Source organism: Dipodomys ordii, unplaced genomic scaffold (assembly GCF_000151885.1).
Source record: "Dipodomys ordii isolate 6190 unplaced genomic scaffold, Dord_2.0 Scaffold20, whole genome shotgun sequence".
Classification (NCBI taxonomy): domain Eukaryota; kingdom Metazoa; phylum Chordata; class Mammalia; order Rodentia; family Heteromyidae; genus Dipodomys; species Dipodomys ordii.
Window position 1 is genome coordinate 7,849,217 of NW_012267236.1, and position 24,971 is coordinate 7,874,187.

Below are 24,971 nucleotides of genomic sequence, written 5' to 3' on the forward strand. Positions count from 1 at the left end.
ATGGGGCCTGAACTCTGGGCCTGGGCACTGTCCCTCAGCTCTTCAGCTCAAGGCTAGTGCTCTACCACTTGAGCCACAGCACCACTTCTGGCTTTTTTTCTTTTTGCATATGTGGTGCTGAGGAATCGAACCCAGGGCCTCATGCATGCAAGGCAAGCACTCTGCCACTGAGCCACTTTCCCACTCCCCGCTCCCTCTTTCTCTTCTCTCTTTCTCTCTCTTCTCTCTGGTGCTTTTCCTGGGGCTTTAACTCAGAGCCGGGGCTGTGCCCCTGAACTTTTGTGCTCAAGACTAGCACTCTACTGCTTGAGCCACAGCTGTACTTCTAGCTTTAATTTTTTAGTTGTTATTATAAAGGTGATGTACAGAGGGGTTATAGTTACATAAGTCAGGCAAAGAGTATGTTGTTATGTTTTTAAATAGTCCCAGGGCTTGAACTCAGGGCCTGGACACTGTCCCTGGGCTTTTGCTCAAGGCTAGCACTCTAACACTAGAGTCACATTGCCACTTTTAGCTTTTTCTGTTTATGTGGTACTGAGGAATGGAACCCAGGCCTTCATGCATGCTAGGCAAGCACTCTACTACTAAGCCACATTCCCAGCCCAAGAGTACATTTCTTCTTGGGCAATGTCACCTCTTTCCTCATTCTCTCCTAGTGTTTTCCTCCCAGCCCCACTCACAAATTGTATAGTTCATTTTCAACATGTGAGTACTTCTGGCTTTTTTGGTGCTTAATTGGAGATAAGAGTCTCAGGGACTTTCCTGCCCTGACTGGCTTTGATCCTCAGATCTTAACCTCCTGAATAGCTAGGGTTTCAGGCATGAGCCACTGCTGCCCAGCTCTATTAGCCTTTTGTTGTTGTTGGTTGGGGCTTGAACTCAAGGCTTGAGTGCTGTCCCTAATATCTTTTTGCTGAATGCTAACACTTTACCACTTTGAGCCACGGTGCCACTTCCAGTTTTTGGAGGTTAATTGGAGGTAAGAGTCTCCTGTGCAGGCTGACTTTGAAGCCCAATCCTCAGATCTCAGGTATGAATATAAGTGTGAGCCACTGGTGCTGGGCATATTAGCTTTTCTTTTTTCTTTTTTGCCAGTCCTGAGGCTTGAACTCAGGGTCTGGGCACTGTCTCTGAGCTGCTTTTACTGGAGGCTAGCGCTCTACCACTTGAGCCACAGAACTACTTCGAGCCTTTTCTCTTTATGTGGTACTGAGAAATCAACCCAGAACTTCATGCATGCTAGGCAAGCACTCTTACCAAGCCACAATCCCAGTCCGTATTAGCCTTTTTGACATAACTTTTCTGTGTAGTGTAGGGAAGTGATACAACTTAATTCTTTTGCCTGTAAATATCATGCAAAATATTGTCTCAGCGGGGCTGGGAAGGTGGCTCAGCGGTAGAGTGCTTGCCTTGCATGCATGAGGCCCTGGGTTTGATTCCTCAGCACCACATAAGCAAAAAGCCGGAAGTAGTGCTGTGGCTCAAGTGGTAGAGCGCTAGCCTTGAGCTGAAGAGCTGAGGGACAGTGCCCAGGCCCAGATTTCAGGCCCCATGACCGGACCCAAAAAAATATATATATATTGTCTCAGCTTCATTTGATTAAAAACTTTCCTTTTCCTCCTAGTAGTTTAAGATACTAGTTTCAACTCAGTCTTTTTTTTTTCCTTCTTTTTCTTTGTTCTTTTCTTTTGTCAGTCTTGGGGCTTGAACTCTGGGCGCTGGGTGCTGTCCCTCAGCTCTTCAGCTCAAGGCTAGCATTCTACTACTTGAGCCACAGCACTACTTCCGGTTTTCTGGTGGTTTATTGGAAATAAGAATCTTACAGCCTTTCCTGCCTGGGCTGGCTTTGAACCTTGATCCTCAGCTGAATCTCAGCCTCCTGAGTAGCTAGGATTTCAGGTGTGAGCCACTGGCACCCGGCAGGATTACATGTTTGAGCCAAGGTGCCTGGCTTCACTAAGTTTTTTGAGTATCATTGTCAAAGATCAATTGGCTGTCAATATGAGGGCTTATTTCTGGACTCTGAACTCTACCCTATCAATTTGTGTGTCTTTATTCCAGAACTATACTGTTTTGCTTATTGTAGCTTTGTAGTAAGTTTGAAATTGGGAAGTATGAATCTTCAGATTTATTATTCTTGTTTCTCCTTTTCTATATCTTCTTACAGATTTTAGGAATAACTTGTTAATTTGTTCATAAAAGGCACTTTAGGCTTCCATAGGGATTGTACTGAATCTGTGGATCAACTGTAGTATTACTGTCTTAATACATTAAGTCTGGTTCACAAACACAGACACTGTTTAAGAGGCATTTATTTATTTATTTTTGTGGTACTTGGGTTGGAACTAGAGCCTCAGGCTTGCTAGTCTGCCAAAATGGACCACCCCTCCAGCCTGGCCTTTTCTGGTTCTTTGGAGATTGAGTCTTGACATTTCTGCCCAGGCCGGCCTTAAACCATGAACTTCCATTCTCAACCTCCTGAATAGTTAAGATTGCCGGCCTGAGGTACAGATGGCTGGTTTCACTGATTATTTGTAGTATATGATCCTGCTTTCCTACTAGTGCATGCCTGAGACAAAATCCTATTTTGGACCTTGCATCCATCTTCACTTTATTGAGACAGAACGTACGTACGTGTGTGTGTGTGTGTGTGTGTGTGTGTGTGTGTCCATTGAGACAGAACATGTGTGTGTGTGTGTGTGTCCATTGAGACAGAACATGTGTGTGTGTATCCTGGGGCTTGAACTCAGGGTCTGGGTACTTTCTCCATCTTCACTTTATTGAGACAGAACGTACGCGTGTGTGTGTGTGTGTGTGTGTGTGTGTGTGTGTGTGTGTTCCATTGAGACAGAACATGTGTGTGTGTGTGTGTCCTGGGGCTTGAACTCAGGGTCTGGGTACTTTCCCTGAGCGTTTGTGCTCCAGGCTCGTGATCACCTGCACCACAGCTCCACTTCTGGCTTTTTTGGTAGTTAATTGGAGATAAATGTCTCACAGATTTTCCTGTCCAGGCTGGCTTCCAACTGGGATCCTCGATCTCAGCCTCTGAGTGGCTAGGATAGTTTCAATGCATAAGTGGTTGAATCTAGACATATGGAGCCTGCAATTATGGATATTTTTGAATATTAATGTTTATTTACATATTTGGTATCATTTACCAATGAAGCTATCTTAGCCTGGCCATTTCTTTGTGCAAAGTTTTTTCCCCCTTTATACATGTAGCAATTTACATCTTAACCATTAAAAAATCTATTGGGGATGTGGCTCAAGTGTTACAGTACTTGCTTAGCAAGCATGATGTCTTTAGTTCAAACCCCATTACCCCCAAATCATCAACAACAAAGAAATGGCCAGGCTAAGATAGCTTCATTGACTCTAATTCAGAAAAGATTATTTTTTATCTATTTGCTGGTTTGGGGGCTCAAACTCAGCCTGGACACTGTCCCTGCTCCAAGGCTAGTGCTTTACTACTTGTGACTTTTCTGTGATTAAGGAGAGATAAGAGTCTTACTGGGGGCTGGGAAGGTGGCTCAGTGGTGGTAGAGTGCTTGCCTTGCATTCATGAGGCCCTGGGTTCGATTGCTCAGCACCACATAAGCAAAAAGAAAAAAAGCCAGAAGTGGTGCTGTGGCTCAAGTGGTACAGCTCTAGCCTTGAGGTGAAGAGCTGAGGGACAGTGTTCAAGCCCACAACCAGACCCCCCCCCCAAAAAAAAAGAGAGTCTTACTGGCTTTCCTGCCTGGGAAACCTTGAACCTCATCCTCAGATCTCAGCCTCCTGAGTAGCTAAGATTACAAATGTGCCCACCAGCACCTGGCTCAGAAAAGATTATTTTATGGGCAAAGTTGTAAAGAGAAATTGAAGTGCTTAGAGTAAATAGAGCAGAGCTGGGTGCTGGTGGCTCATGCCTGTAATCCTAGCTACTCAGGAGGCTGAGATCTGAGGATCATAATTCAAAGTCAGCCTGGGCAGGAAAGTCCATGAAACTCTTTTTTTTTTGGGGGGGGGGTCCAGTCGTGGGGCCTGAACTCTGGGCCTGGGCGCTGTCCCTCAGCTCTTCAGCTCAAGGCTAGCGCTCTACCACTTGAGCCACAGCGCCACTTCCGGCTTTTTTCTTTTTGCTTATGTGGTGCTGAGGAATCGAACCCAGGGCCTCGAGCATGCAAGGCAAGCGCTCTACCACTGAGCCACCTTCCCAGCCCAAGTCCATGAAACTCTTATCTCCAATTAACCATCAGAAAACAAAGTGACATTGTGGCTTTGGTGGTAGAGCACTTGCCTTGAGCTGAAGAGCTGAGGGACAGCACCCAGGCCCAGAGTTCAAGCCCCATGTGTGACCAAAAAAGAAAGAAAGAAAAGAAAGTAGAGTAACAGTACAGGCCCAAAATCTCACCAAGAAATGGAAGAGTGAATAATTTAGAAACTTCCAAGAATTGAAACCTCAATTCTTGAGGTAAAAGGTGAATATTGCCCTTATTTTGTTTTGGAAAAAAGGATAGAGAAGAAAAATGAAGGCTGGTACTAAATGTCAGAGCAAATATTATTTAAACTGCAAAATCCAGTAGACAGAGAACCTTTCCATGTTTTGCATCATCTTCACAAGTCCTGTGATAATGTGGCTAAGTTAGATGTTAATCCATATGATTGAATAGAAGATTGCATATCACATGGTAGCTGGCTAGTGATAATGCAGTAGTTAGCCTTCTGTGTCAAAGGTGCACTTGCAGACATTTTAGAAAGTAATTGTGGCAGTGCTGAACATGTATGCACTTCCTTTTCTTTTTCTTTCTTTCTTTTTTTTTTTTTGGTATTGCTGAGGATCAAACCCAATATACAGACTTATTTTCTAAAGAATACAACAACCATTTATGTAACATTTACATTGTATTAAGTATCATAAGTAATCCAGGGTGATTTAAAGTATACAGGAGGAGCCAAGTGCCGTTAGCTCATGCCTGTAATCCTAGCTACTCAGGAGGCTGAGATTTGAGGATCATGGTTCAAAGCCAGGCCTTGAAGTAAAGTCCGTGAGACTCTTATCTCCTATTAACCAGAAAACCAAAAGTGGTGGCTTACATGCTAGCACACTAGCCTTGAGCGAAAAGCTTAGGGACAGCACTCAGGCCCAGAGTTCAAGCCCAATGACTCCCCTCCAAAAAACAAAACAAAACACAAAACCAAGAAGTATATAGGAGGATGTGTGTAGGTTCTTACTGTGCCATTTTTTAATAAAAGAAGTATGAGCATCCATAGATTTTGGTATCTTCAGTGTGTTTTGGAATCAGTTTCAGAATCAGTTTCCTATGTGTAACAAGGAATGACCCTTAGATGGTAGAATGGTAATTTAAGACCAATTCTTAGATTTGTTGTTGTTATTATTGTTCAGAAAGACAAGGAAGAAGTTCTCTTATTACACAAACAAAATTTAAATGCATGTTGGAAAGTAGAAATTATGCAATCTTACCTTCTACTCTTACACACCTAAGTTTGACATATGATCTTCTACACATATAGTCTTTTTGAGTCAGTATTTCACCAGGAAGCCCAGGCTGTCATGGAACTCACTGTAAAGTCCAGATTGGGCTTGAGCTCTTGTTCTTTCTGCCTTTGTTTGTTTTTTTGTCCTGTCGTGGGGCCTGAACTCTGGGCCTGGACGCTGTCCCTCAGCTCTTCAGCTCAAGGCTAGTGCTCTACCACTTGAACCACAACTCCATTTTCATTTTTTTTTTCTTTTTTGCTTATGTGGTGCTGAGGAATCGAACCCACGGCCTCATGCATGCAAGGCAAGTGCTCTACCACTGAGCCACCTTCTCAGCCCTCTGCCTCTGTTGAGTTTCTGGAACAATATATGTGCTCCACCACACCTAGTTTGCTTGCTTGTTTTTTGTTTTGGGCCGGTCCTGGGGCTTAAATTCATGGCCTGGGCACTGTCCCTGAGCTTTTTGCTCAAGACTAGCACTCTACCACTTGAGCCACAGCGATATTTCAAGCCTTTTCTGTTTATGTGGTACTGAGGAATCAAACCTGGGGCTTCATGCATGCTAGGCAAGCCCTCTACCACTGAGCCACATTCCCACTCCCACTTGCTTGTTTTTGAGAGTGTTTCACTGTGGAGTTCAGGTAAGCCTTGTACTGGGCAATTCTCCTGCCTTAGCCTTCCCAAGTGCTGGGATTTCAGATGTGCACCATCATGTCTGGCTTCATATTCATCATTTCAAACAGCTGCATGTATAGGAGGAATTTTACAATTTTTAAATGTATTAAATGTTGCTATAATAAATATATACATATTTTTCATATTGTCTAATTACATTCATATAATAAACAGTCTGGTTACTAAATCACATTGGACATTTTGTTACATATTATCATATGGCTCTCCAGGCAAGCTATAATAATTTATATTCCTGTTGATAAGGCTAGGAGAATGTGCTTTTACAAAACTCCCTTCTCCCCCTTCCCCCCCTCCCCACCCACTCTCCCTCCCGCCCCATCCTGGGGCTTGAACTCTGGTCCTAGGTGCTGTCCCTGGGCCTGGGCCTCTTTGTGCTCAAGGCTAGTGCTCTACCACTTGTGCAATAGCCCCATTTCTGGCTCTTTATGAGTAGTTTATTGGAGATAAGAGTCTCACAAGAGTTTCCTGCCCAGGCTGACTTTAAACCATGATCCTCAGATCTCAGCCTCTTGAGTAGTTAGGATTAGAGGTGTGAGCTACTGGTGCCCAGCTCAAAGCTTCATCCTTACTACAACTATATATTACTCTTTCCTCATCCTGATTTTATAAGAAGAATTTCTTCCTTCTCTTCTCTCTTTTTTCTCTCCCTCCCTCCCTTTTTTCTTTCTTTTTCCTTTTATTTTCCTCCCTCTCTCCCTCCCTCTCTTTCCTTTCTCCTTCTTTCTTTCTCTCCCTCCCTTTCTCCTTTCTTTTCTTCCTTCTTTCCCTCCTTCCCTCCCTCCCCCCTCTCTCTTTTTTGCTGCTGATACTAGAGTTTGTTTGTTTTTTTGGGTCTGGTCGTGGGGCCTGAACTCTGGGCCTGGGCACTGTCCCTCAGCTCTTCAGCTTAAGGCTAGCACTCTACCACTTGAGCCACAGCGCCACTCCGGCTTTTTTCTTTTTGCTTATGTGGTGCTGAGGAATCGAACCCAGGGCCTCAGGCATGCAAGGCAAGCGCTCTACCACTGAGCCATCTTCCCAGCCCCTGATACTAGAGTTTGAAGAGGGCCTTGCCCTCTTCCTTGGCTTTTTCTCAAGGCTGATACTCTACCACACCTCTATTCCCTTTTCCCTATTTAAATATTCAGTTATTTGATTACTAATGAGGCTAATTATTTTATCATATTTATACTTAGGTTAGATCTACTTCAAAATCATACACTTGAGGAACATACTTTGAAAACAGGGTATAGGTTCAAAAGATATGATATACTGCGATCTAGAGTAGCATTATAGGATAGAAAAGACTAAGTGATCCTTTCTATTCTACCAGTAGGGAGTATGGTAGGAAGAGTATCTCTCTCTTTCCTACCAAAAAAGGTAGAATTGGTGGATCAACTTTTTACATTTTAGTAATAAACTAAGTCTTTAAAAACATTTAATTTACTTTGGATAAAGCTAAATATTCCCATTCAGTATTGTCCCCAGTGTCTATATATATTCTTATATCTTCTCATATTTAATTGATTTTATTATCTTTCTCTGTGTCCCATGGTATTAACAGTATGAAAAAAACAAACAAACATATACTTATGATCCCTCTTCAGCTTAATACATGTTTTGTACTCCCTTCCCACGAGTGCTGGAGATTGAACCCAGGAGACTGCACGTGCTATCTAAGACTACATCCCCAGTTTCATGTAGTTTTGCTGTCTTTGTTTAACAAAATTTCTTGGAGGGAGGGCATCCGTGGATTTTTCATTTCAAGGAATGGAATACTGGTAGAACTCCAGTTTTCATTACAATAATTTACTGTTGTTCAATTTAACATTTGTAAATATAAATTTGGGCTTAAATTTCATGCCAACAAGATAAACTATAAAATCAGTTGGAGAAAAATCAGCATAAAAGTAGCACCGTTCTTCTTGTTAAAACTAATTAAAACACTTGGCATGACTTAGGTTCTTGTACCTATATATATGCCATGTCAGTTCAGTTCTCTCACTGTTTTTCTCCTTACTTGTTCTACTCTTTCCTTCCAATTTGTCACATATATTCCCCACTAGAATATAAAGGTTTTTTTTTTTATGATTCATGAGTCTTTCATTTACTGACATATAGCTCAAATATCCAAACACATCTAGGCACATAATGGGTTCCAGAATACTTGATGAGTGAATAAATTCTTAGGCACATTCAAGTTTTAGAATTGCTGGTGGAAGGTCCTGGGCAATAAATACATATCCTAAGTGCAAGTGAGAAGGTATTGATATAGTGGTGAGAAGAGAGGGAGGTACAGGAGGGAACCAACTAGCATAGCTTGTGGTAGAATATTAGGAAGAGTGAGAAAACAGGTAGCTACGTCCAAGACATAAGACCAAAAGGCAAAAAAAACAAAACAAAAAAAGACCAAAAGGCACTAAAGTTGATGATCATAACTATGTCAACCATGACAACCCCTTAGTTTCTGGAGTACTCTCTCCTGCAGATAGGGACCTAGGTTTTGTTTTGTTTTTGTTTTGTTTCTCACCTTAACTAAGACATAGTTATTTTAGGGACAACAGAAGGATTTTCTCACTTTTGAAAAAATTAGAAATTTTAAGGTTCTAGTGCTTATAAGAGAAGGGAGAGTTAAGAAGATGGAGAAAGTGGCACTGTGGCTCAAATGGTAAAGTGTTTGCCTTGAGCTGAAGAGCTCAGGGACAACACCCAGGTTCAGAATTCAAGCCCCATGACCGACACCCACCCCCTCCCCCCAAAAAAACGAAACTATGTGCAGGCACTGGTGGCTCACACCTGTAATCTGGAGTCTGGTATCTGAGGATCAGGGTTTGAAGACTGCCAGGCAGGAAAGTGGCACTGTGGTAGGATGCTAGCCTTGAGCAAAAGGAGCTGAGGGACAGTGCCCAGGCCCATAGTTCAAGCCCCAGGACCAGTGTGCATGCACGTGCACACACACACACAAATAAAGGATAAGTAAGCAAAGTACAGAGTTGCATTATTTTATTTATAGAGAGCCCCTGAAGGAAAATTAGGTTGTAACCTGCTATACATTTTACTTTAGGGTTCATAGTCTTGCTTGATCTTTGACTTATTTTTAAACATTAGTTTGAAGTGCCCAAATTCTGTGATTAGAAGAATTTGACCAAGTTCAATCCTGCAGTGAAAAGCATTCCTATATCTTAATACATTGGGCAATTGTACAAAATCATCAGATATGCTATGCTATTAGAATTGAATGGAATCTTTCCATGTGAGGATAGGTGAGAAAGCTGAGAGCTTGAAGTGTTGTAAATTCTAGTTAACAAGTCTTAAACACAGCTGTGGTTTAAGGGCTTTATTGGGGAGATACTGTTTGTAAATCTTACAGCTTAGCCTAGTGGTAACTCAATAGCGAAACAATACATTTTCAGTCATCTGGACTGAGATCTGGGCAGAGGTAACTAGATTACAGAGGTAGTGCTCTGATTCTCCCCTCTTTGTTCTTTTCTGTTCCCTTTCCTAGTTTGAATTTTCCCTCCTTTACCTCTCTTTATCCCTACCCTGTTACTTCTTTTCTTATTATCCATTTGCTTTCTCATTTCTAGGCCCTACTAGGCCAGTCAGGAAAGGTTTATGATAAAAATATGTGAAGGTACTTTATGTCATATGATATACAAGGAAGAATAGTCTTTGACTTTGAGATGCTGATGATTATGCTCTTTTTCATAGGATGCTCACAACTGTATTCCTGAACTGGACAGTGAGACAGCCATGTTTTCTGTATACGATGGACATGGAGGTAACTTTAGCACACCATAATGGCAACATTTGAGGACCCTAATTCCAGACTTTTAGGGAAGGAGGTCCTTTGTTCTTTTACTTTTCAGAGTTCTGGCCCAGGTGTTTAATTTCCTGCCTAGTGATATTTTCCTCTGACAATCCTTTTCTCTCTAGTAAGGCATTTTATTAGTGAATAATTTGTCTAGGTCTTCATATAAAATTCCTTTTCTTAGATTGGTATTTATCTTTTTTAAAAAAACAAAAACTAAGAATACAGTTATGAAAAGACACAACGGATGTAGTTATTTACTCCTCAGAAAAATGGTGGTAAATCCATTTTTATGTGTGGGAAGCAGTGCTTTAGATAACTTAACTTTTATTCTAGGAGAGGAAGTTGCCTTGTATTGTGCCAAATATCTTCCGGATATCATCAAAGATCAGAAAGCCTACAAGGAAGGCAAGCTACAGAAGGTCTGTCTTTCCCCTTGAGTGGGTTTTTCCCTTTGTTTCCCAACTCTTGGCTTTTCCTTACTCTTTGCCCCCAGCTGCTGCTTATTTACTGCACTTCTTCTTAAAGAACCCTGTGCCTAAAATAAGCTTATTCCCACTTGGGTCCTTTTAGATCTGCCTTATTCTCAGGTCTTTGAACTGTTTTACCTATCCTGAGTATCTTGTCTAGTGTGGTTGACCACACCTGAATATGCCTTCCACAAGAGTGCTTAGGATTTTATACAGGCAATTTGTTTTGTTCCCACTTCACTTTTTCCTATACTTGCCTTAGACTATTTTGTTTATATTCAGGCTTTAGAAGATGCCTTCTTGGCTATTGATGCCAAACTGACCACTGAGGAAGTCATTAAGGAGTTGGCACAGATTGCAGGAAGACCTACTGAGGATGAGGATGAAAAAGAAAAAGTAGCTGATGAAGATGATGGTGAGTATGGCATCCCATGTTCAAGAGGAAATCATATTATCAGTTCTAAGGCAGAGTGGCTTCCTAGGGACCTGGGGAGTCCTCATATTAAAGAACCCTGTGGTGTTCTGCACTGCATGTGGTTATGAAAGGAGAGGAAATTAACCATTTTGGAGTACATAGTTGTAAGACTTTTTGCATACATTATCATTTGTCAATCTGAATGGGTCTTCCTGTTTCCTGCTGTTATTTTTGTGACCTTCTTTCAAGCCTGGAGCAGTTATTAGCCCCAAGAGCTAGCTATTGACCACCCTCATCCTAAGGCATTGTATGTGGGTTTCCTGGGTCCTCAGCAAGGAGTTTTCAACTGAACAAAACCAAATGAGAGATGAGAGGGGAAATACAGTCACTAGTGTTCCTTTGGCTTAAGGGGACAAAAGACAAAGACCAAAGGAGGTCTGTAGAGGAGAAGGAAGCTAAAGGATGTTCTTCTGAGACTTGCTAAGTGAGAGGAGCAGTAGGAGTGGGAGGTTGTGGGGAAGTTGGAACTCAGGCTGCTGGGGAGGTTGAGGCAGTGAGAGGGATTGATCCTGTGAGGAGTCTGGCATGGGGGCTCTGATTTAGCCTCTTCCCTGCAGTGGACAATGAGGAGGCTGCATTGCTGCATGAAGAGGCTACCATGACTATTGAAGAGCTGCTGACACGCTACGGGCAGAACTGTCAAAAGGGCCCTCCCCACAGCAAATCTGGAGCTGGGACAGGCGAGGAACCAGGGTCCCAGGGCCTCAATGGGGAGGCAGAACCTGAGGACCCATCTAGGGAAACTCCTTCACAGGAAAATGGCCCTACAGCCAAGGCCCACACAGGCCTTTCCTCCAACTCGGAACGTGGGATTGAGGCAGGCCCAATTGGAGAGCCTGGCACTCCCACTGGTGAGGCTGGGCCTTCCTGCTCTTCAGCCTCCGACAAGCTGCCTCGAGTTGCTAAGTCCAAGTTCTTTGAGGACAGTGAGGATGAGTCAGATGAGGCGGATGAGGAAGAGGAAGACAGTGAGGTAAGGGCCTGTGAGGGCAGGCAGATGGTAAAGTTGCAGAGAGGGCCTATTTAGTTGCCATCTGTAGCTTTCAGCTCTTCCTCCTATTTTATCATCATCCCCCAATACCTACTGTATTCTACTCTATAGCCTTTTGAGTACAGTATCTTCACCATCACAGGTACTGTTAGTCTTCTTCCTTTGTTGATAGTGAAACAGATATATCCTAGTTCTGGCCTTTCAGAGTCAGTCTCCTAGAAAAAGAACAAGAAGGTAGTTGCTGTTATTTTAGGTGTTTTCTGCTCTGGACAATTTATTTCTGGTCACATTGCCTGGAAGATACTTTTGGCTGATGGCCTTGACCTTCCTTGGGGCTTCTTGCTGGTGACTGCTGAGCCTGGTTCAGAGTGTCAGTTATGTATAGTCTAGCCCTCTCCCCTCTCCCAGATTGTCATGATCATATAGTTTTATCTTTCAGTGTTTTGAGGACCTGTGTTCAGTCAGGGCCTCTTGTGCTCCTAAGTATGAGTTGGGGCTTGGGGCTAAGAGCCATCCCAGTCTTAGCAGCCTGGGATCCTCCTTCTGGCAGGAATGCAGTGAGGAAGAGGAGGAGGAAGAGGAAGAAGAAGATGGCTACAGCAGTGAAGAGGCAGAGAATGAGGAAGAAGAGGATGATACTGAGGAGGCTGAAGAGGATGATGATGATGAAGAAGAAATGATGGTGCCTGGGATGGAAGGCAAAGAGGAGGTGTGTAGGAAAGAGGACCAATGAGTCTGGAAAAGCCAAGAGACAGATGTGGATCCTCTGATTTTGATTTTTAAGAGATTGACCCCTTTGATATCTTAGTACTACAATTGTAGTCAGGTGAATTTATTTATTAACCTAAAAAGGTAATACCAAAGGTAGAATTACCTATAGGAGGGAAACTGGGACCACAGCTCAAGTGGCCCTGGGTTTAATCCCCAATACCCTAAAAACAAGGGTAGGAACCACACTGTTGTCTATGGAGAGATGAAATCTGTTCTTCCCATTGGTTAAAGCTCTCTAGTATAGGTGCCTGGTCAGGAGTGCACCAAGTAGGCACTCGTGCCCAGGAGCTCCCACAAGGCTCCCCTTTCCTTCTTCTTAAGCCTGGTTCTGACAGTGGAACAACAGCAGTGGTGGCTCTGATACGAGGGAAGCAGTTGATTGTAGCCAACGCAGGAGACTCTCGCTGTGTGGTATCTGAGGCTGGCAAAGCTTTAGACATGTCCTATGACCACAAACCAGAGGATGAAGTGGAGCTAGCACGCATCAAGAATGCTGGTGGCAAGGTCACGATGGATGGACGAGTCAACGGAGGTCTTAACCTCTCCAGGGCCATTGGTAAGGGTCAAGAAACTGGGAAAACGTGGGATTTTGCTGTCTGTCCCAGACAATCTAGTAACAGACTCACAGCCCCTGTACCTTTCAAAGTAATTTTGTATCATCTCCCTCTGTTCTTAAAATATCTTGTGACATAGCTAAGATAGGTCTCATTATCTTCTGTTTCCTGGATGATGAAAAAGACAGATGAGCTACTTAAAATTCAGCAACCTAATGACATGGCTGAAACTAGGAAAAGTAGAACCTAGCTTTCAATTCCACTGCTTTGTGGAATTTTGTTAAGGGAAAGAAAAGGAATGAATGAATGAATGGTAAGGTTTGACTTGGCCCAAACACAAGTCTATATGAAGTATTCAAACTACTTGCCATATCTTTTCCTTCAGGAGACCACTTCTACAAGAGAAATAAGAATCTGCCACCTGAGGAACAGATGATTTCTGCCCTTCCTGACATCAAGGTGCTGACTCTCACTGATGACCATGAATTTATGGTCATTGCCTGTGACGGCATCTGGTAAGCACTGGGTGGAACACCCTCAAATGCCCTTTTTTGTAGCATTACTTTTCTTTGACTCGGAGCTGCTGATTATACTAAGGCCAGCTTCTTAGTCAAAACCACCAAGCCTAAGGCTGAGGAGATTTTCTGTAGGTATTGACTTTGGGTCACTACCTTTACCTTGCCTTGTTTGGTCTAAAAACAGTCTGATCTTCTCTTTTTGACCCCAGGAATGTGATGAGCAGCCAGGAAGTTGTAGACTTTATTCAATCAAAGATAAGCCAACGTGATGAAAATGGGGAGCTACGGTTATTGTCATCCATTGTGGAAGAGGTGAGTTAAGGGTTGAGAAGAAAGAGCATTTGGTTTGCATAGCCATGGTCTTTTCTTTAGAGCTAGAACCAGAGCCTGGTAGTGCTTATCAATTATCCACAGACACCAAATCTTGACTAAAAAGTTCTACCTTCCCTCATATCCCTTACTTAGCTTGTGTATGTAACAGACTCACTAGTGGCTATTTTTTGAAGTCCATTGCCCATACCCCTTCCCTCTACCACCCTAGGCTACCAGAGCTAGCCCTCTTGTGGAACTGTAGGTTCCAGGAAGGTTTTCAAACTCTGTGGCTGAGCTGCCCCATCCTTTTTGTAGTTGCTGGATCAGTGCCTGGCACCAGACACTTCTGGGGATGGTACAGGGTGTGACAACATGACCTGCATCATCATTTGCTTCAAGCCCCGAAACACAGCAGAGCTCCAACCAGAAAGTGGCAAACGGAAACTGGAGGAGGCACCCTCTGATGAGGGGACTGAAGAAAATGGCAACAGTGACAAGAAGAAAGCCAAGCGGGACTAGTAGTCATCCAGATCCCTGCCCACCTGGACTGTTTTTTGAGCCCTCCGGACCTGAGACTGAATTTTGTCTTTTTCCTTTAGCCTTAGCAGTGGGTATGAGGTGTGCAGGGAGAGCCGAGTGGCTTTCCACAGCCCATTCCAAAGAGGCCGCTCTCCTTCCACACGGCAGCCTGGAGCCTCTGATGTCCTCTCCGGCCTCCTCGCTCCTTTGGGCTCATCACCAGTGGGTTCTGTGCCTGTGCTCTATTGTGTTGGAGGGAAAGACTGGTGGTTTCTGGTTTTTACTCTGTGAACACTTTATTTAAGAACATTCTTTTTTATTAGCGGCTCCATGGTCCCCAGCCGCTTGTGCCCACTCTGTTGTACACTTTCAATCAACACTTTTTCAGACTAAAGGCCAAAACCTAATTGTGCCCATGGTGTCCGTTTTCTCTCTACTGCTGTGGCCCCCAACTTGGTAGCCCAGGAAGCATCTGGCAAGTCCCTGTGTGTGTGTGTGTGTGTGTGCGCGCGCGTGTGCATTCTGCGTGCCTGTAAGAGAGAGGCCAGTGGGCATTGTAGCCTGCCCCAGCGAGTTCACTCGGCTAGGCCCAGGTCACAGGTCATCGTCTCTCCGACTCTGAGTGACTTCCTAGTTCCTCTGCGAGGGGGGCGGCGCACACTTCCTGGCTGGCCGGCCGGCCCGGTTTGTGCGGCCGCTGATTGGGTGTCTCGGCGAGCATCACAATCACTTCCTGGTCACGTCGGGGCCGCGCTTGCGGTTCTGCATGCCGCGGACTACGCGTCCCGTGCGGCTGCGCGGCGGCGGAAGCGGAAGCGGGGACGGAGGTACCAGCTGGTCTCCGGAGGGGGGGTAGGGGGCTCCATGAATGGAAGCGGCGGCGGCGGCGGGAGCGGCCTGAGCTGGGCTCCGGGGCCAGGGCCTGGGGCTGCCCAGGGCCCGCGCCGCTGCATGGGGGCTGCCTGCGGATCCTGAAAGCCGAAGCGGGCGGGCGAGCCGAGCTGGGAGGGGCGGGGCCGGGCGGCCACGGGCCGGAGGCGCGTCGGGCTGGAGCCGGTCACGATGCCCCGGAGGAAGCAAAGCCACCCGCAGCCCGTGAAATGCGAGGGGGTCAAAGGTCAGGGGTCATGGGGCCTTGAGGGGGGAGGAACAGGGGTGGGGTCAGTGGAGTGGGCTCAGGTCAGGGTGGAGGGGAGCTCCTGAGGGAAGGGGTGGGTGAACTGGACTCCAGCTTCCCACTGAGGTACTAAGGGAACCCCAGAGGGTCAACGGGCACGGGAAGTGTGGTCCACGGCCGCTGGCTCCCGAACGCGAATCATGGGCACGGCTCGGGAGGGAGAATCCACAAGCCCCCTCCCCTCTTCAGCCGAGACTGAAGACTCCCTCGACGAAGGACCCGGGGCTCTGGTGTTGGAGAGTGACTTGCTACTAGGCCAGGATCTGGAGTTTGAGGAGGAAGAGGAGGAGGAGGAAGAGGAAGAAGGTGACGGCAGCAACGACCAGCTCATGGGCTTTGAGAGAGACTCTGAAGGTAAGTTTAGAGGACTTAGTTAGGGATTAATGGTCGCAAAGAACCAGCCCTTTAGGGAAGAGGCCAGGTTTAGCGTTAATGACCAGAAAACTGCTTGCTGCTACAACGTAGGGGTGATTTAGATGGGACGCTCAATATTTCATTTGCATACTAATTAGATCAGCTCCATCACTTTGCCTTAATGAAGTGTAGGCCTGATGTAAGGATGGTATACGAGTAAAAGGTTTGGCAAATCACATGGAGCAATTGGTAAAAAAGTAGATAGATGCCCTTTCGATAACCTTGTCCCCATCCCTAGCCCATTTCTGGTATGTATACATTCAAAGAGTTCACGGAAAAGCCTTCTGTATAAATCGTTCAGGTATTTCTACTCTTAGCTCCCTTTTGTATGGAGTGGTTTTACTTTCTGCCTTTATCTTCATTCTTTTTCCCTGTGATTTTAGCCGAACCCGACCTTGATTGCTGGTCTGCTTATGCAGTGTGTGTGTGTGTGTGTGTGTACATGTGTGTGCATGTGTGTGTGTGTGCCCTGAACCTGGGGCTTGAGCTGTCCCTGAATTTTAGGCACTCTTCAGTGTCTCACGGACTTTCCTGCCTGGACTGGCTTTGAGCATTGATTATCATCTCTCAGCCTCCTAAATAGTTAGGATTACAGGCATGAGCCAACAGAAGTCAGCTGCTCACCCACTTTTGATGGATGTTTTTGAAAGTCACTGAGAAGATCTATATAAAACATAGGCCCATTAGTCATAACATGTAATACTTTCATTGTTCACACTTCCAAATATTATCTTGGGATGTCTTATTTTTTTTAATTTTTTTTTTTTTTGGGTCTGGTCGTGGGGCCTGAACTCTGGGCTTGGGCGCTGTCCCTCAGCTCTTCAGCTCAAGGCTAGTAGTGCTCTACCACTTGAGCCACAGCGCCACTTCCGGCTTTTTTCTTTTTGCTTATGAGGTGCTGAGGAATCAAACCCAGGGCCTCAGGCATGCAAGGCAAGCGCTTCAAGTTTCTCTGCATTTTCAATTTTTACTTTATCTTAACAATTAAATCACTTGATTCATGGCAGTATTATTCACATGCGACTCACCATGAACTCGTTTTCCATTCAGTAGAACCAAGTCTAAGTAGTTCATCTCTGCCCAGAGGTGGGCAGTTTTGTTGAATTTTCTTGTCACTATAGGGGAGACTTAGATTCCTTTGAGGGAACAATAGGAATCATCAAAACAAAGAGAAAGGTGGGCTGTTGAAAAATGGAGATTTTAGAGCCTGGTCTTTAACTGTGTTGATGTCTCTTTTCATTTCTGTCTCAGCAGGAGACTCTCTGGGGGCCAGGCCTGGGCTTCCCTATGGGCTGAGCGACGACGAGTCTGGGGGCGGCCGAGCACTAAGTGCTGAGAGTGAAGTTGAGGAGCCAGCCAGGGGTCCAGGGGAGGCCAGGGGTGAGAGGCCAGGCCCAGCCTGCCAGCTGTGTGGGGGGCCGACAGGTGAGGGGCCGTGTTGTGGGGCAGGAGGGCCGGGTGGGGGGCCCCCGTTGCCCCCACGGCTGCTGTACTCATGCCGCCTCTGCGCCTTCGTGTCCCACTACTCGAGCCACCTCAAGCGGCACATGCAGACACACAGCGGGGAGAAGCCGTTCCGCTGTGGCCGCTGCCCCTACGCCTCAGCCCAGCTCGTCAACCTGACACGACATACCCGCACCCACACTGGCGAGAAGCCCTACCGCTGTCCCCACTGCCCCTTTGCCTGCAGCAGCCTGGGCAACCTGAGGCGGCATCAGCGCACCCACACCGGGCCCCCCACTCCGCCCTGCCCGACCTGTGGCTTCCGCTGCTGTGCTCCAAGACCAGCCCGGCCTCCAAGTCCCACAGAGCAGGAGGGGGCAGTGCCCCGGCGACCTGAAGGTAAATAACGACCAGGGACTAACAATGGGGGACTTGGGTGGGTAGCACCAGGCAGATACTTGGTTTAACATCCCAGGTTTCATTTTTCCCACAGATGCTCTGCTCCTTCCAGACTTGAGCCTCCACGTACCACCAGGTGGTACCAGTTTCCTGCCAGACTGTGGGCAGCTTCGGGGTGAAGGGGAGGGCTTGTGTGGGACTGGATCAGAACCACTGCCAGAGCTGCTGTTCCCTTGGACTTGCCGGGGCTGTGGACAAGAGCTGGAGGAGGGTGAGGGTAGTCGGCTAGGATCTGCCATGTGTGGGCGTTGCATGAGAGGAGAGGCTGGAGGGGGTGCTAGTGGTGGGCCTCAGGGCCCCAGTGACAAGGGCTTTGCCTGTAGTCTCTGTCCCTTTGCCACTCACTATCCCAACCACCTGGCCCGGCACATGAAGACACATAGTGGTGAGAAACCCTTCCGCTGTGCCCGCTGTCCTTATGCCTCGGCTCATCTGGATAATCTGAAACGGCACCAACGTGTCCATACTGGAGAGAAGCCCTACAAGTGCCCCCTCTGCCCCTATGCCTGTGGCAACCTGGCCAACCTCAAGCGTCATGGTCGCATCCACTCTGGTGACAAACCTTTTCGGTGTAGCCTTTGCAACTACAGCTGCAACCAGAGCATGAACCTCAAACGCCACATGCTGCGACACACAGGCGAGAAGCCCTTCCGCTGTGCCACCTGCGCATATACCACAGGCCACTGGGACAACTACAAGCGTCACCAGAAGGTGCATGGCCATGGTGGGGCAGGAGGGCCTGGCCTCTCTGCTCCTGAGGGCTGGGCCCCACCTCACAGCCCACCCACTGTTTTGAGCACTCGGGGTTCAACAGCCCTGGGTGCCACGGGCAGCCGGGCTCTCCATACTGACTCGCCTTGAACTAGAGTCCTTTTCCCCAGGGCCCTATGAATTAGCCCTGCTTTTCCTGCATTTTATACAGATGGACTAGAAAGCCACCTTTTCCTTTTTCCCCCGCTGGCCAGGGGCTCCACACAGACTAACCTAGGCACTATACGGACCAGCCCAAACCTCATGGGCAGGGGCCCATATGGACCAAGGGGGCTTTGCCTTGGCTCATGCATATCATGAGCTCAGTGAGAAGGGCCTTGTATTCGCCTCCACTGCTCCCAGGGGCAGTGGATGAAGTGGCTGGGGGACTGCCCAGCCTCCCACCTGTTTATTTAACTTATTTCAGTGCTTTATAATAAAGGAAACACTAACAAAGCCATGTCTACTGAATTGGCAATGGCAAAGAGAATCAGGCCTTACCCTTAGCACATCAGCCCATGCTATGATGGGCAGTGAGAGGGAATCAGAGGTACGTAGACAGCAGTCAGGCTGAGTTTAATGACGGAAGAACTGGGCCAGACCATACACAGACCCCCAAGAAGCCAGAAGCAGCACAGGGGGTAGCTGTGGTTCCTTCCCAAGACAGGTAGCTATGGTCCCTTGGACTTTGTGCAAAATACTAAAAGCTAATTTGGCATCAAGGGCCAGCTCTGAAAAGAGTGGGGGAGGGGTGGCAATCCTTTGTGTAGCCAGCCCAGTGAGGAAGGAAAGGTAGGTTAGAGGCCCCTGGCCAAGAGGAAAAAGGGAGAAGAGAAAGGGGGAAGGAAAAGACTTCCCCTAACTTAGAGCACAGGCACAGGGCAAGTTTCTGTAAATTTCCTCTGGGTTAGAGGACAGATATCCAAACAGTGCAGTTTACAGATCCTCATCTCCAATGCCCTCGAAGGCGAAATTGCCATGGACATCACCGGCACTGGCATCGGTACTGGGACTGCCAATCCCACGTAAGCTCACAGCACTCAGCTTACTCTGTAAAAAAAAAAGGGCAGAGTGAGGGTCAGAGGGCTCAAGTCAGTGAGGCCCTTACAGACATCAACCTCCCTGACCCTGGAACTAACTCACTGAGAGTTTGACCATGGATTCCCGGCTCGCATCAGGTGACTCCTGGGAAAGAGGAGGCAGGTCAGACACTAGGGAAGATGAGGCAAGGCTGGGAACTAGAGTAGCAGCTGAGGATAATACTTACAAGTAGGGGTGGGGACTTCACTGCTTGCTGGCTGTCTGAGCGTCTCAGAGTGCCCCCCACCCTCCGACGCAACATCTGAGAACAGACACAAAAGTGCAGATGAGGCAAGATTTCTCCCTTCAGGATCCCAAATACTTCCCTCCCACTGAAGAAGCCTCATCCCTGGGACAAAAAGCCAGGAGAATGTAGCTGCTCAGCAGTCCTGGCCTGCTGCTGACCTTCCTGATACTGCCGCCAGATTTCTTCACCATCAGTTCATCCACCATGGACTGTAAGCAGATGCTCATCATGATAGCCTGAGGATAAGACAGCTCAGTCCACTACAGTGGTCACCTTAGGTCATAGCTCCCTAAACTGGCTCCCACTCACATGGAGTCCAGGAAGCCCCAGCCTCCCAGAAGGAGCCTTGAGTGTGGGTGCCCACCTGAGGACTAGTGATGGTGACCCACTGTAGCCGGTCTTTGCTCATGAGGTATTCAAAAGCCAGTTCCAGGCGCACTTCCCCCCGGCCCCGGCCTGGGCTGCTTGTGCCTCCGTTGGGCAATGGCACCTGGGAGATGACAGGAACTTAGGCTGAGTTTGTTCTAACTCAGCTTGCCAGGTCCCTTAGTAAGGCTCCCCTCCCATTCCAACTCACAGAGGAGGTGACCCGCCAGCATCGCATGCGGGTGACCCGGAATGAGCCTTCACGGAGTTGCTGGCCAGGCAGGCGGAGCTGCAGGCTGAGCTCACTGTTGCCTGCACTGACCACCACAGGACAGTCCTTCTCTGGGAAGTCAGCTACACAGGCATCAAAGCGCAGGTAGCCATAGTGCCGCAAGGTTTGAGCCAGCCGCAGGAACTGAAAAACGTCCACGTGTGGTGGGTTAGGAGGGGGGAGTGGGGCAAGTCAGAGCTGGCAACCCCTTGAAGACAGCAAGGCAAAGTTCACCTCCTTCTTGGAGACCTTCTCTTGCAGAGATTTGAGCTGCCGATGCTGCTCTTTGGTGACCAGGATCCACCCATGCTCAATATCTGACACAGTCTACAATAGAGACAAGAGTAGGAGGTGGGAGTGCCCAATGTATCTACAGTTAGCTTTGTCCAGCCTGACTCTGGCCCCATACATGAAAGACTTCTTCATTGAGAACTTGACCTTATTAGGTTATAAAGCAGGGAGAGTATAGATACTAGAAGTCCTGACAGTATTCTAGGAATTTCCCCATGAACTGGGAACAAAACATGAAAGGTCTTTTCTTGGTACAGTGGGACACCAGAGTCATTTTCAGGGCAAGGGTTCTGAGGCAGCTCCAAGCTCACCTGAGCATAAAGCAGGTTCAGGCCAACCCGGTTCTCCATGACATCGTCATCATAGGCAGAGTCCCAATAACTGTGAGGCCAAGGGGTGGAAAGGGGTAATGGGGCTAAGCTGGGGTGAGGCAGGAAGTAGAATGGGAAAGGGGCAAAACAGGAACAATCTGGGACTACTGGACTACAGTGAGAAGAAGTGTGGGAGGCCTGGTAGAAACACCCAGCACTACTCACATCCATATTATTCTGTCTTAATCTGTGGCCCAATAACCCAACCCACCACCCTCCCGCTTTTTCAGGCCCAGCCCTGACCTCTTCCTTAGTACAATCTTATACTCTTGACTCCGAAGACTGGTAACAGACACATACGGCAGCTCAAACTCCTGCAATTTCCGTACAACTATGGGTTAAAAACAAAAGGGAAATACAATAAGACTTGAAGGAACAGAAACTAAGAAACGCCCTGAGGAGGAAATGTTCCATTCGTAGGGGAGCTGGGAGATAAAAGCTGTAAAGCCCAGAGAAACTCACAGGAAAATGCACCATCCTCTTTTACTCGAACAAGGAAGAGACTAAAATATCCAATTAAGTCATCTGGAAGATCCAACTTTGCAGCCACAGCCTAGAGACAGGAAATATAGCTCATCTTACTGGCTGGTTCTACTCTTGCCCTAGCTGAGGCTCTGGGGTACAGGGGGCAGAGGGGCGATGGTGAACAAGCCTCACCTCCAGGACATCTTCAGTCTGATCTGAAGTTAGCACATTCACCAGAACTTTCTGCCCATTACTGAGCAGCACTTCCAAGGAGACTTCCTCTGTAGGGACCTGCTGTGTCTCCTATGTGAGCAGATGGGAATGGACAGCACTGGCTTGTTAATACCTGGTCTACCTCTTGTTAACTAACAACCACTTCTCATCTATCCAGACTTTCCATTTGTAGGTCTCTCAAATATAGGCTAAGATTTTTTCTTGATCTCAGTGTTACAGATGCTCCATATCAAAAAAAAAAAAAAAAAAAAAGAGCTTGGTGTCAATGGCTTACACCTGTAATCTTAGCTACTCAGAAGACTGAGATCTCAGGATCATGATTTGAAGTCAGTTGGGGCAGGAAAGTCCATGAGACAATTAATTACCAAGAAAGAAGTAAAGCTGTGGCTCAAATGGTAGAGCAAAAAAGCTAAGGGTCAGCGTCCAGGCTCTGAGTTCAACCACAGGAATGGCACCGAAAAATAAAAAAATTAAAAAATATATATATATATAACCACATCATTAAAATAGCATGGCTCTCCAGCAGTTTCTTCTCTTAAATCTGGATTCCACCCACAGCCTTACCTGTTGGGCCCGACGCAGGAAACTATTGAAGGTCTCACTGCTCCCAAGCAATGGGTCTTGCCGAACTGTGGGGATGAGAGAATGTTTAGTAATTTGGAACTTACTTTTGGCTTCCCCCAGTCCTCTTCTTAATATATTCCCCCCGACCCCATTTCCTGGGCTGATGGTGGCCTGCCACATCCCCCCGCTGGCCTCACCTCACTCACTGTTTGCATAAATTCTTCACCTGCCCCACCCTTCGCTGCCATCTAGTTGAGTCCAGTCTATAGAACTAGGGAAACAACAGTGATGTTAATCTAAAGCACATCAGATACAAAGTAAGCTCCCCACCAATCTAAATTGACTACTGTCATGCTAATATTTCCCATAGATGTTAGTGCCCCAGTTGCTTTGCTAGTATAGAGTTAAAAATCCTTGAAAGCTATTTACTTTGCTAATTAAATAGCAGATTAGAGCCTTCCCAGACCTAGAAATTAATGTAAGGCCTTCTATAGAGTCAGCTGCTTTTAATCTCTTCCCATGGTCCTTAAAATAGACTAAATTTCCTCCAACTACTTACCAGCTTGCATGTACTTCTCTAACTGCTCTCTCCTCTGTTCTACCTCTGCAGGCGTCAGAGAGAAAAGCTTCTTTGGGGGGAATGCAGGAAGCACATTGGCCCCATACTCCTTCCGGAGCTATGTAGAGAAAGAATAGAGCTGTTCATATAAACATAGAAAATGAGACGATTGAGACTATATCATCTTGATCCTCCCTATCTACTCTGATTATTTCCCATATTATCAAGAGTTAAAGTCTCAAGGGAGCAATCTTAGATATTGCTCTCACATACTGGTGTGTACAAGCCAGCCCCCCTCTCTAGTAAGACGTCAAGGAACCCTCACAGGAAGCATAGGGCTTTAAAAATAACATCTATGCACACAAATAATAAAAATCATTATCTTAGAAACTTGAAGGGATTTTGCTGGTCAAGGAATCCATTTTTTTTTCTGTTGCAGAAACTGAAGCCCAAAGAACTTAGGTTACTATTAGTTATGCAGAGTTGTACAACTATTAGTAGTAACAACTACAGCACTAATACATAACGACCAAAGGAACAACTGCACACACTAAAATGGACCAAAGGAAACGGGCAAATTGCCTGTATAAGCTGGGAAAAGGAATTTTTAAATTGCAGCTTAGATGACAGACTGTGCTTTGGCAGACAGGAGAGGTTCCCCTCCCCCTCCCCCCTCTCTCCCCCCCAATGGTTGAAAGAGCAGTTAAAAGGACCAGAAAAGCAGGAAGGAGGATTAAGCAAAGGGAGGAGCTGTGGTTAAAACTGCACAGAGAGTGCCTAGAAACATCAGATAAGAGTGTACATTCTCTTCGTAGCAGTGACTAAAGAGTGAACTCCGCCAGAGGGACTGGGAGATGCCCACGGTAGGAAAGGGTTTGAAGCTGCCTCCAGACAGAGCTGCTAGTCCCACCTGCTCGTGCAGGCCCAGGAGCTGGCTGTAGCGCACCCGGCAGTGCAGGACTCCATTCACGTGAATATTATAGGCCTGAGGACACAAAACAGGTATTTCAGGGTCGCAGATCGTATACCGCCCGCCCCAGAACCGTGGCAGGAAGTAATCTAAGACAGCTCTATTTATGTCCTGCCCTGAGATCTACTGGGTTTTAGTTTTCCCCAGGGTCAGGTCCCAAAGCAGAAGGGCCACCCAAGGAAAAACTGGCCACTTGTGCCGCAGTCTCCTTCCCCGAGAGGGCAGTGCTGCCCACCAGGAGGAGGCGGCCGGCACAACAAAGTATCAATTAGACGTGGGGCAAATCTTTACCAAAAACGGACACGAGCTATGCTCCCAGCGAGGTCCCCAGGCTCAGGGCCCAAGGGTGGTGGCTCGGCCTCGGAGACGGCTCCGCAGCCTCCAGCCCGTTATCCCCGCCCGGCCCAACTCCGGCTGCTCCTCACCACGTAGGCGGAGCCGCCGCTGTCCCCGCTGCGGGACTCGGTCTCAGGAATGGAAAAGTGCATGTTCCCTGTGGCAAGGCCCAGCCAGGTTCCAGACTGCGGGCCGCCGCGGCTCTGCACGCTCGCCTCTGCCGTTCAGCGCGTCCCCGTAGCTGCACTCGCCATTTTGGGGGCCTGAGCTCGGAGGTGGGAAGGCGGTAGGACGTAGACTCTGGAAGCTGCAACTCCAGCATGCTGGGAAGTGTAGTTGAAAGGGCTAGAGGAGCCCGTCCAGTACGGGAACCCAAAGCTGAAAGGGCCCTCACAGCAA

At 47.1% G+C, this 24,971-nt stretch overlaps 3 protein-coding genes across 6 annotated transcripts in view; 2 read left to right on the plus strand and 1 right to left on the minus strand.

Moving 5' to 3' along the window:
* Ppm1g (protein phosphatase, Mg2+/Mn2+ dependent, 1G) overlaps positions 1–14,987 on the plus strand; it is a 21,728-nt gene extending 6,741 nt beyond the window's left edge. The window contains exons 2-10 of the mRNA XM_013013738.1: positions 9,866–9,935; positions 10,302–10,387; positions 10,718–10,850; positions 11,468–11,883; positions 12,452–12,610; positions 12,994–13,228; positions 13,612–13,741; positions 13,954–14,056; positions 14,372–14,987. Coding sequence (XP_012869192.1) covers positions 9,866–9,935; positions 10,302–10,387; positions 10,718–10,850; positions 11,468–11,883; positions 12,452–12,610; positions 12,994–13,228; positions 13,612–13,741; positions 13,954–14,056; positions 14,372–14,575 — 1,536 coding nt within the window. The 3' untranslated portion in view covers positions 14,576–14,987. The remainder of the gene's footprint in view (positions 1–9,865; positions 9,936–10,301; positions 10,388–10,717; positions 10,851–11,467; positions 11,884–12,451; positions 12,611–12,993; positions 13,229–13,611; positions 13,742–13,953; positions 14,057–14,371) is intronic.
* A 342-nt stretch (positions 14,988–15,329) lies between these two features.
* Znf513 (zinc finger protein 513) lies at positions 15,330–19,284 on the plus strand. 4 transcript variants are annotated; one of them, XM_013013702.1, is made up of 4 exons: positions 15,330–15,402; positions 15,942–16,106; positions 17,418–18,008; positions 18,103–19,284. In XM_013013702.1, exons 1-4 carry the CDS (start codon positions 15,342–15,344, stop codon positions 18,927–18,929), a joined length of 1,644 nt encoding a protein of 547 aa, XP_012869156.1. In that variant the 5' UTR covers positions 15,330–15,341; the 3' UTR covers positions 18,930–19,284. The 4 variants fall into 4 exon arrangements, with proteins under 4 accessions (XP_012869156.1, XP_012869157.1, XP_012869159.1 ...); XM_013013703.1 differs by having other exon boundaries at positions 15,331–15,402; positions 17,421–18,008; XM_013013705.1 differs by having other exon boundaries at positions 15,375–15,692; positions 17,421–18,008; positions 18,103–19,272.
* An 85-nt stretch (positions 19,285–19,369) lies between these two features.
* On the minus strand, positions 19,370–24,897 carry Snx17 (sorting nexin 17). Its single transcript, XM_013013706.1, has 15 exons — positions 24,662–24,897; positions 24,177–24,251; positions 23,267–23,384; positions 22,708–22,772; positions 22,102–22,212; positions 21,907–21,997; positions 21,688–21,775; positions 21,385–21,454; positions 21,017–21,109; positions 20,723–20,926; positions 20,510–20,635; positions 20,304–20,381; positions 20,086–20,160; positions 19,962–20,003; positions 19,370–19,868 (listed from the first exon to the last, which is right to left on the minus strand). Exons 1-15 carry the CDS (start codon positions 24,722–24,724, stop codon positions 19,755–19,757), a joined length of 1,413 nt encoding a protein of 470 aa, XP_012869160.1. The 5' UTR covers positions 24,725–24,897; the 3' UTR covers positions 19,370–19,754.
* Positions 24,898–24,971: the final 74 nt, after the last annotated feature.

Excerpts from the sequence above, each read along its gene's own strand:
- Snx17 (XM_013013706.1), bottom strand. The coding sequence starts at position 24,724 with ATGCACTTTTCCATTCCTGAGACCGAGTCCCGCAGCGGGGACAGCGGC. Across the intron at positions 21,998-22,101 it reads AGACTGAAGATGTCCTGGAG|GCTGTGGCTGCAAAGTTGGA; the intron begins GTGAGGCTTGTT and ends TCCTGTCTCTAG. Across the intron at positions 20,382-20,509 it reads TCACCATCACTAGTCCTCAG|GCTATCATGATGAGCATCTG; the intron begins GTGGGCACCCAC and ends TCTTATCCTCAG.
- Znf513 (XM_013013702.1), top strand. The coding sequence starts at position 15,342 with ATGCCGCGGACTACGCGTCCCGTGCGGCTGCGCGGCGGCGGAAGCGGA. Across the intron at positions 15,403-15,941 it reads AAGCGGAAGCGGGGACGGAG|CCGAGACTGAAGACTCCCTC; the intron begins GTACCAGCTGGT and ends TCCCCTCTTCAG. Across the intron at positions 16,107-17,417 it reads CTTTGAGAGAGACTCTGAAG|CAGGAGACTCTCTGGGGGCC; the intron begins GTAAGTTTAGAG and ends TTTCTGTCTCAG.